At 35.4% G+C, this 16939-nt stretch overlaps 1 protein-coding gene across 6 annotated transcripts in view; it reads right to left on the bottom strand.

Annotated features, from left to right (window-relative positions):
* The window catches only part of TBC1D32 (TBC1 domain family member 32), a 208766-nt gene that overhangs the window by 26528 nt on the left and 165299 nt on the right, over positions 1–16939 (bottom strand). For all 6 annotated transcript variants that reach the window (XM_036767860.1, XM_036767862.1, XM_036767861.1 and 3 more), the window contains 2 exons: positions 12050–12119; positions 122–237 (listed from right to left, as the gene is read on the bottom strand). In XM_036767860.1, the coding sequence (XP_036623755.1) occupies positions 122–237; positions 12050–12119 (186 nt within the window). The remainder of the gene's footprint in view (positions 1–121; positions 238–12049; positions 12120–16939) is intronic.

Here is a 16939-nt window from a genome sequence, read left to right as displayed (position 1 = left end):
CAAATTGACTACTGTAGGTAAAAGTGAAAATTTAAAAATATAAGATACTTTGAAAAAAGTATCTAGGAAACTTAAATCATGGCAATGTTCCTTTTGATTAGATTTTATTAGGAAAGGATACGAAGTGAAGATTTTATTGTCGCTTGCTGCTGCTTCAGAAATCTCTCAGAATGCTTCAACACCAAAGTTAGATCATTTTCAGCACCATCGTCCAGTAGATTAAGGAATTTACCATATCTACACAAAACCCATTACACATTTAAAATGAGACATACACTAGAAAACAATTGATTAAATTCTATTTAAGTGAATTAATAAATATAGAGGTCAACTTAAACAATTTTCCTCCTTCTAAATTCTTAACTCTAGTACAGAGTTGAAGCAAAGTTCTCAAGTACAATAAAACAAAAAGTGTGGAGAGCTTAGATTTACAGAAAAATGAATTTGAACTTCATAGGCAAAAGAAAGCCACAGAATATTTCTGAGCAGAAGAGTCATATAACTCGATTAAGGCATTGGGAAGAAGATCTTTGCTATACAGAATGGTTTAGAGAGGGAAAAGAATAGAGATGAAAAGATCTGTAAAGAGGGCACTGCAAAAAAACACATTGTGAGTAATAATGAGAATGGTGCCTCTGGCCATGGTGAAGAGGTTTTGAATACTAGAAATAATGTGGAGGAGATTTGGTAACTGACTGGATATGAGAAATGAAGGATAAGGAAAAGTCAGCTATAATTTCAAGGATCAAGGATTACAAGATGAGATTTAGAGCTGGAAGGGTTCTCAGAGGTCATCTATTCTGACCCTGTCACTTTAAAAATTGAGAAATTTGGGTCCAGAGAGCTTAAGTGACTTTCCCAAAATCACAGAGGTAGTATGAAGGAAACCAGACCTGAACAAATTTATTCTGACTAGATCTAGTACTGTTTGCACAACAGTGAGAGAAAGATAGAGGATGATGGCACCACAGGAAGAAATAGTGAAGTCAACATAACTTTAAAGTTGGAATAATTTCAAAATAACATGTCAAATAGAATTCTGGAGAAGCAGAGTCAACAAAAGGTCAGAGTGAGATATTCTTCCAGAACAAGACAACTTAGGAGGTTTGAAAGAGAGATCTGTGACACAAGGAGTAGAGGCTGACCTGATGCCCATGAAGATGAAACACTAGCAGTGAAACCAAGTGGTGGCAAGAGAAGCATCAGCAGCTTTGGGAGTTCTTAAGCCAGAGATAATAAAGAGATCTGGCAACTGGTCAGAAAGAGATTACAAGAGATCCCTTTGTTAGCAGTGGATGCAGAAGCAGAGGATGTTTGGCAACTCTGTTGCCTTTACCAATGTGTTGGTCACAGCTCAAGGGCTGAGAGGAGCACTTTCAGCAAGGAGGGAGTGAAAGCCCTGAGAAGCAGTATTGCTTTTGGTCACAAGGTATCAGGGATGCTGAGGAACAGTATCACTTCCAGCCTCAAGGGATCAGGGACCCTGAAGAAAAGTATCACTTCCAGTCCCAAGGGGAAAGGAGCCCTTAAGAGCAATATCAATTGAAATCCCAAGAGATCAAGGGCCCTTCCTGGGCAAGGATGAGAAAGCATGACAAGTGACCACACCTCTTCCCAGATCATGCCATTTTGGAAGCACCAAAAATGTCTAAACTTCTAGGACTAACTCTGAAAACAGCAGTGCAGAAAAAGCCTTAAGCCTGAGATAGCACCCCTCCCTAACCCCATGCTGGAACAAAACACAAAATTAACATAAAGCTCAAAATCAAGAATTGGGGTGGAAAAATGAGCAAGTGAGTAACAAAAAGAAAACAAAATTAAAAAAACAACAACAAAAGAACCCAACCATAAAAAGCTAATATGGTGACAGGGGAGATCAAAATACAAACTCAGAAGAAGATAATTAGATTAAACAATTACAAGCCATGCCTCAAAGAAACATGTGAATTGGACAAGCCTAAAAGAATTCCTAGAAGACTTAAAAAATTGATTTTCAAAATCAAATTAAGAGTGATAGAGGAAAAATTAGTTAATGAAATGAAAACAAAGGAAACAAATTATGAAAAGAGAATTAAACATTTGGTAAAAGAGGCACACAAAAATACTGCAGAAAAATAACACCTTAAAAAACAGAATTGGACAAATGGAAAGAAATAAGTACAAAACTTCACTGATAAACAAAAATCAAAAAACAAAACAAACAAAAGAACTTCTTTAGTAAGAAGAACTGGCCAAATGGAAAAATGTGATAAAACAATTCACTGATGAAAATAATTATTTAAAAATTAGAATTGGGGAAGTGGAAGCTAATGACTCCATGACACGTCAAGAAGCAATCAAAAAAAAGTAAAAAGAATGAAAACATAGAGCAAAATATTAAATATCTCTTTGGAAAAACAAATTACCTGGAAAATAGATTCAGGAGAGATAATTTAAGAATTATTGGACTACCTGACAGCCATGATCAAGGAAACAGTTTAGACATCATATTTGAAAAATTTATCAAGGAAAACTGTCCCTAGAACCAGAGAGTAAAATAGACATTGAAAGAATCCACTCATCACCACTTGAAAGATATGCAAAAAATGAAAACTACCAGGAAAACTGTAGCCAAATTTCAGAGCTCTGAGGTCAAAAACAAAATACTTCAAGCACCCAGAGAGAAACCATTCAAATACCATGGAGCCACAGTCAGTATCACACAAGATTCAGAAGCTAACACAAAAAAAGGAGCAGAGGGCTTGAAATATATTCCTGAAGGCAAAAAAACTGGGATTACAACCAAGGATACCCTACTCAGCAAAACTGAGTATAACCCTTCAAGTGGAAAAACAGACTTTTAATGAAATAGAGGACTTTCAATCATTCCTGATGAAAAAACCAGAACTAAATAGAAAATGTGACTTCCAAATACAAGACTCAAGAGAAGCCAAAAAAGGTAAAAATGAAAGAGAAATCATAGGGATTCAATAAGATTAAATTTTTAATTTTATATATAGGAAGATGATACATATAACTTCTAAGAATTTTATCATTATTAGGGCAGTTAGAAGGACCTTATATATAAAGAAGGTATTGGAAGGGAGTCGATTATGTTGGAATGATAAGAAAAAGTGGATAGCTAAGAAAGAGGGATGCCCTGGGGAAAAAAAAAGGAAAGGAGAGGAAGGATGGGGAAAACTATCTGACATAAAAGAGGTATGAAAGGAAGAGTTTTTATAGTAGAAGGGAAAATGGTGAAGGGGGGTAGGATGGCAGCAATGCTTGAACCTCACATCAAAATTGGTTCAAAGAGGAGGAAAACATATATACATATGTGTGTTTGTATATGTCTGCATGTTACATATACATGCTCAATTGGTAAGAGCAATTTATCTTATACAACAAGGAAGTAGGAGGGGAAGGAGACAATAGAAACAGGGGCTGATAAAAGGGAAGGTAGATAGAAGGCAGTAGTTAGAAGCATAACAAATTTTAGATGAGGGACAGGATAAAAAGTGAGAGAGAAGGTTAAGCAAAAGAAAGCAAGACAGACAAAATGCACCATTAGTAATCATAACTGTGAACATGAATGGGATGAACTCATCCATAAAACAGAAATGGAAAGCAGAACAGTTTAGAAACCAGATTCCAACAATATGTTGTTTGCAAGAAACAAACTTGAAACAGAGAGACACATACAAAGTTAAAATAAGTAGCTGGAGCAGAATCCATTATGCTTTTTTTATGAAATTTTTAAAAAAAGTCACAGGTAGCAACTATGATCCAAGACAAAAGAAAAGCAAAAAAATTCCTAGTTAAAGGGCATAAATATGGAAATTACATATGGCTAAAAAGAACCAGAGACAATGAAGCACTAAACATATATGCAACAAAGGGCATAGCGTCCAAATTCTTAAAGGATAAAATGAATTACAGAAGAAATAGACAGTAAAATTATACTAGTGGGGAGCCTCAACTTTCCCCTTTCAGAGCTGTACATATATAAGTATAAAATAAATAAGAAAGAAGTCAAGGAGATGAATAGAATCTTAGAAAATTAAGAAAGGGTAGCCCTCTGGAGAAGACTGAATGAGTATGGAAAGAAGTATACTTTTTTCTCAGATGTACATGGTACCTTCACAAAAACTGACAATGTATTAGGACATAAAATCCTCACAACCAAATGCAAAAAATCAGAAATATTAAATGTACCCCTTTCTGATCATAATGCAATAAAAATTACATTAAAAAGGCTGTGAAAGGACATATTAAAATTAATTGGAAACAATAATCTAATCATAAAGAAGTAGCTCAAAGATGGAAGAGAAAAGGCAGGGACTCTATTAAGCTCTCCCAAATTTCTCTCCAAACAACTTTAAATATTTTCTTCAAAACAAATTCTAGAATAGCAGAACCCACAGAAGGATGCAGCAAAACAATTTTCCAGCCCAAGATAACTTAGAAGGTTGTCAGGAAAGGTTTATTGCACCAGCCTGAGAGTGGAGTGTAGTCCAGCCTAGACAACAGGCCTTGGGAGTGACTGAATCAGCACAGGCAGTGGCTACTTCTGGAGATCTCAGACCACAGACAGTAAGGGGGTCAGACAACAGGTCAGAAAACAATTACAAGGGTCCTTTGCTGGCACTGGGTACAAGATTCTGTTGCATGGCCCATATGAGGATCTGGGTCATAGTTCTACACTGCAATCTCAGGTGGAAAGGTGCGCTAGCATACCAGCGCTTGTGGCCAAAGGAAAGTGGGGACCCTGGTCACAGTTCTCGAGCAGAAAATTGTGTGGCTAATCATGGATCAGACAGAGCACAGGCCAGAAAAACAGTAAACACACCTCTCCTTAAATTATACCACCTCAAAAGAACTGAAAACATACAGACCCAGAGACTCAGCTCTGAAAAAGGCTGCAGAAAAAAACCTCAAGCTTGGAACTATGCCTTCTACACCCGGGGAGCAGAGCACAATTTTAATATAAAGTTAAAAGTTAAGAAACAGGCTGGAAAAATGCACATGCAACAGAAAAAGATCAGGATCATAGGAAGTTACCACAGTGGCAAAGAAGATCAAAACAAAAGCTCAGTAGAAAACAACAAAGTCAAAACTGCTACATCTGAGACCTCAAAGAAAAAATTTGAATTGGTCTCAAGCCCAAAAAGAATTCCTGGAAGAGCTTAAAAAGGATTTTAAAAATCAAATAAGAGAAACAGAGGAAAAATTGGGTAAAGAAATGACAATGATGTGAGAAAATCAGGAAAAAATAGTTAACAGCTTGATAAAGGAGACACACACACACACACACACACACACACACACACACACACAACAACAACAACAACGAAAAAAATAACACCTTAAAAACAGGCCAAATGGTAAAAAGGCACAAAAATACAATGAAGAGAAGAATGCCTTAAAAAGCACATTTGGCCAAATGGAAAAAAAAAGATATATTTAGAATTTACTGAAGAAAAGAACTCCTTAAAAAGCAAAATTGGCCACATGGGAAAAGATGTACAAAAACTGACTAAAGAAAGAAATCCTTAAAAAGTAGAACTGGCCAAATGGAAAAGGAGGTACAAAAGCTCACTGAAATAAATAATGCCTTAAAGATTAGAATTGGGCCCATGGAAGCTAATGACTCCATGAGACATCATGAAGCAGTGAATGAAGCAAGATCAAAAGAATGAAAAAAAAAAGTAGAAGAATATGCGAAATATCTCTTTGGAAAACCACTGATGTGGAAAATATATCAAAGAGAGATACTTTAAAAATTATTGGATTACCTGAAAGCCAGAACATAGACACCATCTTTAAAGAAATTATCAAGGAAAACTGCCCTGAGATTCTAGAACCAGAGGGTAAGATAGAAATGGAAAGAATCCACTGGTCACCTCCTAAATGAGACCCCCAAATGAAAACTCCCAGGAATATTATAGCCAAATTCCAGAGATCCCAGTTCAAGGAGAAAGTATTTTAAAAAGCCAAAAAGAAATAACACAAAATTTAGAACCTTCTACATTAAAGGATAAAAGGACTTGGAATATGATTTCCCAGTGGGAAAAGGAGCTAGGATTACAACCATAAATCAACCTACCTAGCAAAACTGAGTATGATCATTTAAGGTAAAAGATAGACATACAGGGAAACAGAATACTTTCAAGCATTCCTCCTGAAAAGACCTGAGTTGAATAGAAAATTTGACTTTCAAATAAAAGACTCAAAAAGAAGCTAAAAAGGTAAAAATGAAAGAGAAATCATAAAAGTTTCAGAAAGGTTAAATTCTTTCTATTCCAACATAGGAAGACGACACTTGTAACTACTAAGAATTTTCTCATTATTAAGGCAGATCAAGGGCTGCATGTTGATAGAGGGCTAGGATCTGAGTTTAATATAATGGAACAATTATCTAAAAAAATAAAGGGGTGAAAAAAGGAATGCACTGGAAGAAGGGGAAAGGTAGAGGCAGAAGCACAAACGAGCTGGAGGGGAAGATGGGGAAGGTGAGGGGACTGTGTGACACTCTCATTGGAATTGGCCCAAACAGGTAACGATATACACACTCAGATGGGTACAGAAATCTATCTTATCTTACAGGAAAGTAAGAGAATAAGGTGATAAGAGAGAGGGGTGGGGGGGATGCTGATAGAAGAGAGGCCAGACTGTGGAAGCCATTAATTAGGAGCAAAACACTTTTAAGGATGGACAGGGTAAAAGAAGAAAGACAGTAGAATAAACAGAGAGAAATACAGCTAGTAATCATAACTGTGAAAAAAAGTTTTTACAGTAAGTTTCTCTGAGAAAGGCCTAATTCCTCAAATATATAGAGAACTGAGTTAAATTTATTTTTTAAAAAAGCCACTCCTCAATTGATAAATGGTGAAAGGATATGAACAGGCAGTTTTCAGACAAAGTAATCAAAACTATCTGTAGTCATACATAATATAAATCACTATTGATTAGAGAAACACAAATTAAAATAACTCTGAGATACCACCCTACACCTATCAGATTGGCTAATTACGACAGAAAAGGAAAATTACAAATGCTGGAGGGAATGTGGGAAAATTAAGAGACTACTGCAGTATTACTAGAGTTGTGAACAAATTCAGTCTTTCTGTAGAGCAATATGAAACTATGCCCAAAGAACTATAAAACATGTATACCCTTTGGCCCAGCAACACAGCTACTAGGGCTGTGTTCCAAAGAGATGAAAAACCAGACAGAAAAAGGACCTATACTTAAAAAAGTATTTATAGGAGCTCTTTTGGTGGTGGCAAATAATTTGAAATTGAGGGGATGCCCATCAATTGGGGAATGTCTGAACAAACTGTGCTATGTGATTGTGACGGAATATTAGTGTACAATAAGAAATGATGAGCAGGATGCTACAAAAAACCTAGAAAGACTTACATGAACTAATGTAAAGTGAAATGAGCAGAACCAGGAGAACACTGTTCACAATAACAGCAATAGTGTACAATAATCAACTGTGAATGACTTAACCATATTCATCAATACAACGATCTAAGACAATTCTTAAGTACTTTTGATAAAAAAAAAAATGTTCTCCATTCTGAGAGAAAGAACTGATTGTGTCTGAATGTAGATCAAAGCATACTTTATTTTTCTTGGGTTTTGGGGGGAGATGAGGGAGATCCTGTGTTTTTTTTCTCAAAATGAATAACATGTAAATATGTTTTGCAAGACTGCACATGTATAACCTATATTAAATTGCTTGTCTTCTCAATGAGGAGGAAAAGAGACAGAGGGAGGAAGAGAATTTGGAACACAACTTTTTAAAAGCAAGTGTTAAAAATGTTTTTTTACATGTATTTGGGGCAAAAATAAAATACTAAATAAATAATTTTAAAAAAGAATGAGTGGCTCAGAGAACTAATAATAAAAACAATCAATAATTTCATTAAAGAAAATGGCAACAATAAAACAACATATCTATATTTGTGGGATGCAGCCAAAGCAGTTCTTAGGAGAAAATTTCTATCTCTAAACAAGTACTTCAATAATGGGGGAAAGAAGAGATCAATGACCTGGACATACAACTAAAAAAACACCTAGTAAAAGGACAAATTAAAAATCCCCAATTAAACACCAAATTGGAAATGCTAAAAATCGGTGGAGACATTAATAAAATTGAAAGCAAAAAAATACAATATACATTCCTATTAAAAATACCAGAAAGCATAGGAATAAATGGAGCCTTTCTTAAAATGATAAGTGTTATCTATCTAAAGCCAAGAGTAAGTATCACCTGAAATGCGGATAAACTTGCAGCTTCCCAGTAAGATCAAGTGTGAAACAAAGATGTCCATTATCACTACTCTTATTAAGTATTGTGCTAGAAATGCCAACTACAGCAATAAGACAAAAAAAATGGAGCAAAAATAGTTCATGAGCAAACAAAACTATCACTCTTTGTAAATGGTATAACTAGAGAACCCAGAAAGTCAGCTGAAAAGTGCTTGAAAGAATTAACTTCAACAAAATAAACACACATCAATCATCAATTTTTGTATACTACTAACAAAACCCAGCAGCAAGAGATAGAAAGAGAAATGCCAATTAAAATAACTACAGACACTACAAAATACTTGGGAGTCTATCTGCTAAAACAAACCCAGGAACTATATGAACACAATTACAAAATAATCATTACACAAATAATTCTACCTAAGTTAATTTATTCAGTGCCATACCAATCAAATTACCAAAAATTATTTTAAACAGCTAGGAAAATAATAACAAAATTCATCTGGAAGTACAAAAGATTAAGAATATTAAAGAAATCAATGAAACAAAGTGTGAAGGAAGGTGGCTTGGCAGTACCAAATCTCAAACTGTATTACAAAGCTGTAATCATCAAAATAACCTGATATTGGCTAAGAAATACAATGGTGTATCAGGAGAATAGGTTAGCTACATACTACATGGTAGTAAATGACCATAAGTAATTTAATGTTTGATATAGCCAAACATCCAATCTTTGGGGTAAGGACATTTGACAGAAATTGAAAAGAAAACTGTAAAGCAGTTTGGTAGGAACTAGGCATAGACCAACATTGCAGACCACATTCCAAGATAAGGTCAGAATAAATAAATTATTTAGACATAAAGGGTGATATCATAAATAAATTAGGGAAATATGGAAAAATGAATCTGCCAGATTTGTGGATAAGGGAAGAATTTATGACTAAATAAGAGATAGGATCATCAGAAGCAAAACAGATAATTTTGATTACATGAAATCAAAAAGAAGTAACTTTTGCACAAACAAATGCAGCCAAAATTAGAAGGAGAACAAGAAGCTGGAGGGAAATTTTGCAACCAGTTTCCCTAATAAAGGCTTTGTTTCTCAAATATGTAGGGATCTGAGCCAAATTAATAAAAAATAAGAGCAATTCCCCAATTGATAAATGGTCAAAGGTTATGAACAGGCTGTTTTCAGAATAAGAAATCAAAGCTATCAAAAATCACTTGAAAAAATGCTCTAAATCATTACTGATTAGCAAAATGGAAATTAAAACAACTCTGAAATACCACCCCACACAATCAGATCAGCTAACATAACAAAAAAAAGAAAATGAAAAATGCTGGAAAGGATATGGGAAAATTGGGACACAAATGTACTGTTTATAGAGTTGTGAACTAGTTCAACCATACTGGTGAACAATTTAGAACTATGCACAAAGAGCTATAAAACTGTTTATACCACTTGACTCAGCAATACTACCACTACTATGTCTGCATCCCAAAGAGATTAAAAAAAGGGGGAAAGAACCTATTTGAACAAAACTATTTATAGTAGCTCTTTTATAGTAACAAAGAATTGAAACTTGAGAGGATGGCCATCAATTGGGAAACAAGTTGTTGTATATGATTGTGCTATAAGAAATGATGAGGAAGATGCTCTCAAAGAAAACCTGTGAAGACTTCTATCAACTCATGCTAGGTGAAGTGAGCAGAACCAGGAGGACACTGTATACAGTAACAGCAATACTGTAAGTATGATCAACTGTGAAAGACTTGGCTACTCTGATCAGGACAATGATCCCTAGAACCCATGATGAAAAATGCCATTCACCTACAGAGAGAGAACCAATGAACTATGAATGTAGATTGAAACATGTTCTTTTTTGTTTTCTTTATTTTTCTTATTTTTTTGTCTGCATTTTCTTTTGAAACATGGCTAAAATAGAAATGTTTTACATGACTTTACTCATATAATATAAAATTGCTTGCCTTCTCAAAGGGCGGTATGAGAGAGAGAATTTCGAACTTAATTTTTTTAAATAACAATTTTTATATATAATTAAGAAATACTTAATGAAATAAATAAAACATATTTAAAAATAATTTTGGGAAAGGCCCTAAATGCCAGTGGAATGTCTGGATTTTATGCTTGAAGAAATGGGAAGCCATTAACGATTTTTAAACAGAGAAGTATAACATGATCAACACAATTTTTAGGAAGAATAATCTCACAGTATTATATAGAACTGGTTAAAGGAAGGAAGGATGGGAGGCCAGTTAGAAAACAAGTACAGGAGTTATTAACAGATTGAACTTGAGTGATAACAATAGCAATTGAACATATCTGAGAGAGAGCACTATAGAATGCACAGGATTTGGTGACACTATGTGAAGCTGAAGGAGAAAGGAGACAGAGATTACAGTGAAGTTTTGAAACAGGATAAGATATAAGACAATAGTGTGAACAGGGAAATCAGGAGGAATAGTAAGTTGTCGGGGATGGAGAGAGTGAGAGATGTTTGATGTGAGACAAATTTAGTTTGCAGTGCTACCGAATGCCTATCAAGGAAGAGAACCAACAATAGAGTCTTAAAGAATACCTAGAGGAGGCAAAAGGAGGAAAAGAAGTAGGAATGGAAGATGTATGGTCATAGATAAAAGAACCAGACCAGGACAGTGTCAAAGAGGTCAAGAGATCAGAGGGTTTCAAGAAGGAGAATACTGTTACTTTGGTCAAATAGAGAGGTACAGAGAGGTCAAAAAGGAAAACTAGGAATAATTTATTGGATTACAAGGTCAATGGGGTTTTTTTTTAAAATAGAGTTTCAGAAGAGTGGTAGAAATGGCTGCCACGTTGCAAGGGATTAAACAATAAAATGGTGGTGAGAAAGTAGAGGCAGCAAGTGTGGACTGCTCTCAAGAAGTCTAATAGTACACGAATGGGGGGACAATGGATGGTTAGTTCAAAGTCACAGCAGTTCTAGAGAAGGTTTTATCCTGATTTAATACAGTCTATGAAGTACTGGAGGATTGGAATTAAAGATGTATCAGATTTGGGAGAGGACCTTACAAATTATCTGTTACACAATACCCAACTTGATAAACAAGACTCGGAGATGTTAAGATACATATCCAAGTATACACAACCAATCAGTGGCAAAGTGAGGACTAATAAAAAAAATCTTAAATTTTTAATACTTTATGCTTTCAAAATGCTTTCATACTAGTTTTCTTAGTTGATCCTCTGAAGGCAAGAACAGTATTATTATCCTGGTTTTATAGAGGTGATTATCTGAGGGTCAGGGAAACCAGGAATCTTAATTACCAGGTCAGCACATTATACTTATTTATTCTTTAGAAGAAGTATACCTTTAAAATTCTGAATTCCAACTACATTAATTCGAATTCATTAATTTTAATTTGTACATTTATTTTTAAAACACTTATTGTGCTCATCACCATAGAATGCCAATTAGAAGTAATTATATTTTTAGAAAATAGGTAAGACTATGCTATTATATAATGATTTTAAAATGTTATTTTTGGAAAGAATTAACAGTGATACAGGCTTAAATATATTGCATTTGGCTTCTAGAATAACGATGAAGAGTTTTAGTTTGTAAAGATTGTTTAATGAGGTGCTAATATTTAAAAAAACAAGTTTTTTTTATTTTCTTAAAGATGAACTCTGAATTAAATAGTGAGTTGTTAAATGAAATATTATTAAACATACTCCAAGCAGATAAAACAAAATCAAAAAATACACGAGAGATGGTTTCAAAAAGTATACCTGACAGTCATCTTAATGCCAAGCTGCTGCACAGATGAAAGACTTTCATTCTTCACATTTGCATCAGTAGCTAAAAACAATAGAAAACTGAGTCATAAAAATGAATTAAAGCCTGAATAATAATCACATTTAATTGGAAATTGATGAAAGCAATATTTTTACATATTTTAAAGTGAATTTTGAAAACACTGATGAATTTGTACTCTAAATGCCATCAGTTTATTTTCAAATAGCTTAACATAAAACTTAACATAATTACCTTCTATCATAAAAAGGCATTTAAAATTACATTAAAAACAAAATGTGATATATTGGACTTTTTTTTTCTATTCTACTAGGCTGTATAATTTCTAGCACACACAAATGTCGAACTGAAAACAATCCAGAAATACTGCACTTTTGTCTAGCAATGCACCAGACCACAATCTTCAAAATTCTTGAGTAGATTCTAATATGAACTGCTCATTTAACTCAATACCTAAAAGCAAAACTTTATTTCATATAATTTACAGGTTTAAATATTTTAAAAGTAATCCATACTCCTATTTATGTGTTATACTCAAAGATTAGATATTACTATATGTTACATATTTGTTTAAGAGATTAAACAGTAAATCTTAAATGATAATTGATTTACACAACTACCTTATCAATACCTTACAAACAGGCAATAATTAACAATGAAAGTTTGGAAGCTTTTTTGGTTGTTTTTTTTTTCTATTACCAAAAATGATAGCAGTAATAGCTCACTGTTATATGGTGGTTCCTTACAATATACCTGCAGGGTATATAGTGCAAGTATTATTAGTCTCATTTTACAGATGAGGAAACTAGCGCACCTAGCTAATGAGAAGGTAGGACTCAAAACCCAGTTCCTCTGATTCCGAAACTAGTGCTTTATTCATATTATGATGAATAAAATGTTTTGCTGTAAGAGAATTTAAATGATGTGTAACTCAGAGGGTAAGTTGGGATAAACCCCATTTTAGGAAGATCATTATGGGATGGTATTGGCCTGAGATATATTCTTTATTCTCTAAACTCCTTAAATGTGGTCCTTTGGGGCATTCTTAGAATTTAGGTGATGCAGTAGAGGCCTGGAGTCTGGAAGACCCCAGTTCAAATCCGGCCTCAGATACTTACTAGCTGTGTGACCTTGGCAAGTCACTTAACCTAACCCTGTTTGCCTCAGTTTTCTCATCTGTAAAATGGGCTGGAGAAGGAAATGGTAAACCACTCCAGTACCTTTGCCAAGAAAACCTTACCAGGGATCATAAAGAGTAGGACACAACTGAAACTAGTGAACAACAACAAAGAATTTAGGAAAGCACAGTGTTTCCTTTAAAAACTGGAAGGTGAAAGAGCATCACGCTCAGTATGATTTAATATTTACTGAGATGATTTTTTTCTAGTGTCTAAAGGATTTCTTGTGATGAGAATAAAGGAATGGAAAAAATATGGCTATCACCACATGTAAACACCCCCCTCCCATAAAGTATTTGTGCCAGTCAGATTATAAGGACAATAAGGACAAAAGCCCAGGTTGAGACTATTCTGCTTTCATGTGCACCAATCAATCAGTTTGACTGAAAACATCTCAGAATGGAAAAATACAATAATAACTTGATCAAATGGTATCTGTGTAGCTATAACTGTCACTGACATATTCTACTAGAAACCACAAGTACAGTTTTATTTCCTCACTAAGTTTCTTTCATGTAGATATGTGGTTAGACAAGTGACTCCCAAAACTGTATTTTTATAATATAATAGAAATTAGAGAAAAATTTAAACATTCAAAAGTACACTCATAATTGATATCTGAAAGGGTAATTGAATGTAATTCATAAGATGCTCAATGTATTTGAATTTAAAATGTTCTGTAAAATGTTCTATTTGTCAATCAATCAAGCAGCAAAGATTTATTAAGTGGCTTCTATGTGCTAGGTAGCATGCTTGGCACTGAGGATAAAAGTACAAAAAAATTAAACAATCTTTACTCTTAAAGTGTTTACATCTGAAACCAATTTAATTCTAATTATCACCTCCAATGACCATTTTAAGTTCTTGCTATTAAAAAATGAAATATTTGAAGCATTCAAATTTGACTACCTTACCTCTATTGTGAAACTGTCTTCTTCCCTGGATTTCACAATATTCCACTGTCATGGCTCTATCTTTCTATGCTCTTATTATTCCTTACAAATGTGGCCATTGTCCAATACTAATCTTCAACATTGTGATCTTCTATTATTCACTCTCTCCCTTGAAGATTGCATCTACTTTTTTTTTAACTTCAATTGTGCAACCATGTGCAAGTCACTTAACTTATCTTAGCCACTTAGCCTCTGTTTCTTTATCTATAAAATAAAAATAACAACTAAGGGTTGCTGTAAGGATAACAGGAGCTGACATATGTAAATGACTTTGAAAACCTTAAGAAGTGCTATATCAATGTCAGTTATCATTGTTATCATCATCAACAACAGTCATCTCTATTAGGCACTATCCTGAGTCCCCAGGCTCTGATAGCTGACATTTTACCTTTTCTTGCCCAGAAACAAGAGTCCATTCCACTTTATGGTCATCTTAGCTCTCACCCACCCTGTTCCAATTCCCCCTTACATACTGCTACCTTCATTAGAAAGTAAGCTCCTTGAGGGCAAAACATGACTTGCTTGCTTGTATTTGAATGCCCAGCACTCATCACAGTAAGTGGCTTGTAGTAAATGCTTAAGAGATATTCATATTTTCTATCTCTCTGTCTTTTCTCTCAATCACTCTACCACTTTAGTCTAGGTAACCATCATTTTAAGACTAAGTGATTGCCATAGTCTCCTTAGTGTTCTCCCTTCTTCTAGTCTTTATTCTTTTCAAAAAAATTCAAAGTCCAATAAAAATTCAAAAGCAGCAGATAAGTGACAAAGCAGCAGGTACGGATACACTGGGAGCTGTAGTCACAATCCCGCACACAGGAATCCCAGGCCATAGGATCGTCTTCTCACTGGAAGCAGCAGTGGGATTCAGCAGCCCCCCGCGTATATGGGCAACCTTTTAAGGATTGCACTGCTCACCTCCTGGTGTGAGGAAGGGGCTAGAAGATGTGTCATAAAAAATTGTCTGCTTACCTAACCCTAGCCTGATTACCATGGCAGGGAGGGATCCCACCCTGTGGTTGAAACACAAAAAAATGTACAAAAATGTCTACAAAGACAATTCCACTCACCATCAGTACATGAAATGTGCACACACTTATAGACAACACAAAATCCAGTAGACCTGAAAGATGAACAGCTCTTGTTGCAAGAGTACTCAGCAGGTATCACATCCAAAAAGCAGTCCTGAGTGAAACAAGGCTGGCAAATGAAGGCCAGCTTACTGAATTTGGAGCTGGATACATGTTTTTTTTTTTCTGGAGTGGCCACAGTGAAGGGGAGTATGCGAAGCTGCTGTAGGTTTTGCAATCAAAACTAATCTAGTCAACAAGCTTGTATGCCTACCAAAAGGAGTGAATGATAGGCTCATGACAACATGATTGCCACTTATAGGAAAACTCTATGCCTCCATTATCAGTGCCTATGTTCCCACTATGATGAACCCTGATGAGGTCAAGAAAAATTTTATGAAGGCCTGGAGACCCTTATCATCAGAGGACAAGTTGATATTCCTGGGTGACTTTAATGATAGAGCAGGCTCAGACTACCAGACTTTGCAGGAGTCCCAGGGAAGAATGGAGTTGGAAACAGCAACAACAATGGTCACTTACCAAACGCAAAAAACTTCATGGATGCATGCTCATAGTAAACACTGGCATTTAATAGACTGTGTTAGTATAAGGAGAAGAGACAAACAGGATGTGAGAGTGAAGAAGGCAATGCATGGCACAGAGTGCTACACTGATCAGAGACTTATCCTCTCCAAGTCAAGTATTCCCATTCAACAAAAATGGCAGCCCCAAGGCAAAATGACTATCAGAAGAATAACGTCAACAGATTAGAACACTTATTTGAGCCAGAAACAGTTTGCTGCTAACTTGGAGGGAAAATTGAGCCAACATAAAGTTGGCCAAAGTGGAGCAGTAAAGGAGTAGGCAGCTTTCAGAGATTTAGTGTACAGTACTGCATTTGCTCCTCTGGGTCAGAACACTCCCAAACATCCAGACTGGTTTGATGAAAATGGTGGGGAAATTCAGAAGCTGCTAAATGAAAAACTAGAACTCCACAGGGTTTACCATCAGGGTAGTTCATCTATCTCTAAGAAGGCAGCGTTTAAGTCCAGCAAAAGTAAAGCACAGGCAAAGTTTGGAGAGACGCAGGATACTTGGCTCAGTAAGAAGGCAGATGAAATTCAGTTTTATGCTGATAGTAACAATCCACAGCACTTTTATGATGCCCTGAAAGCAATTTATGGGCCAAAGATCTCCGGTGCATCTCAACTACTCAGTGATGATGGAGCCACATTGATTAATGATAAGGACATGATCCTACAGAGATGGGCTCAACACTTCCATAGTGTTCTCAACAGACTGTCATCAAGCAATGCTGAAGCCACTGACTGTTTACCTCATGTTGAAGTCAATCCTTCTCTAGCTGAAGTTCCAACTGAAGAAGGGGTTTCAAATGCCATTAGGCTCCTTTTACGTGGCAAAGCACCTGGTGCTTATTCTGTTCCAACACAAGGTGGGGGGTCCATTGCTCATACAAAAGCTGACTGAAATTTTCCAGGTTATATGGCAAGAGGTTATCCCCCAGGAATCAAGGATGCTTCTATCGTCCACCTCTATAAAGGTAAAGAAAATAGACTGTCCTGTGACAATCACAGTGGGGTCTCTCTCTTAGTCATTGTTGGCAAGATTCTTGCCAGAGTCCTCCTTAATAGGCTGATCCTTCA

This window comes from Trichosurus vulpecula, chromosome 7 (assembly GCF_011100635.1).
Source record: "Trichosurus vulpecula isolate mTriVul1 chromosome 7, mTriVul1.pri, whole genome shotgun sequence".
In the NCBI taxonomy this organism is placed as follows: domain Eukaryota; kingdom Metazoa; phylum Chordata; class Mammalia; order Diprotodontia; family Phalangeridae; genus Trichosurus; species Trichosurus vulpecula.
Note: the sequence above shows the minus strand (reverse complement) of the source record. Positions and strands in the feature narration are given on the sequence as shown.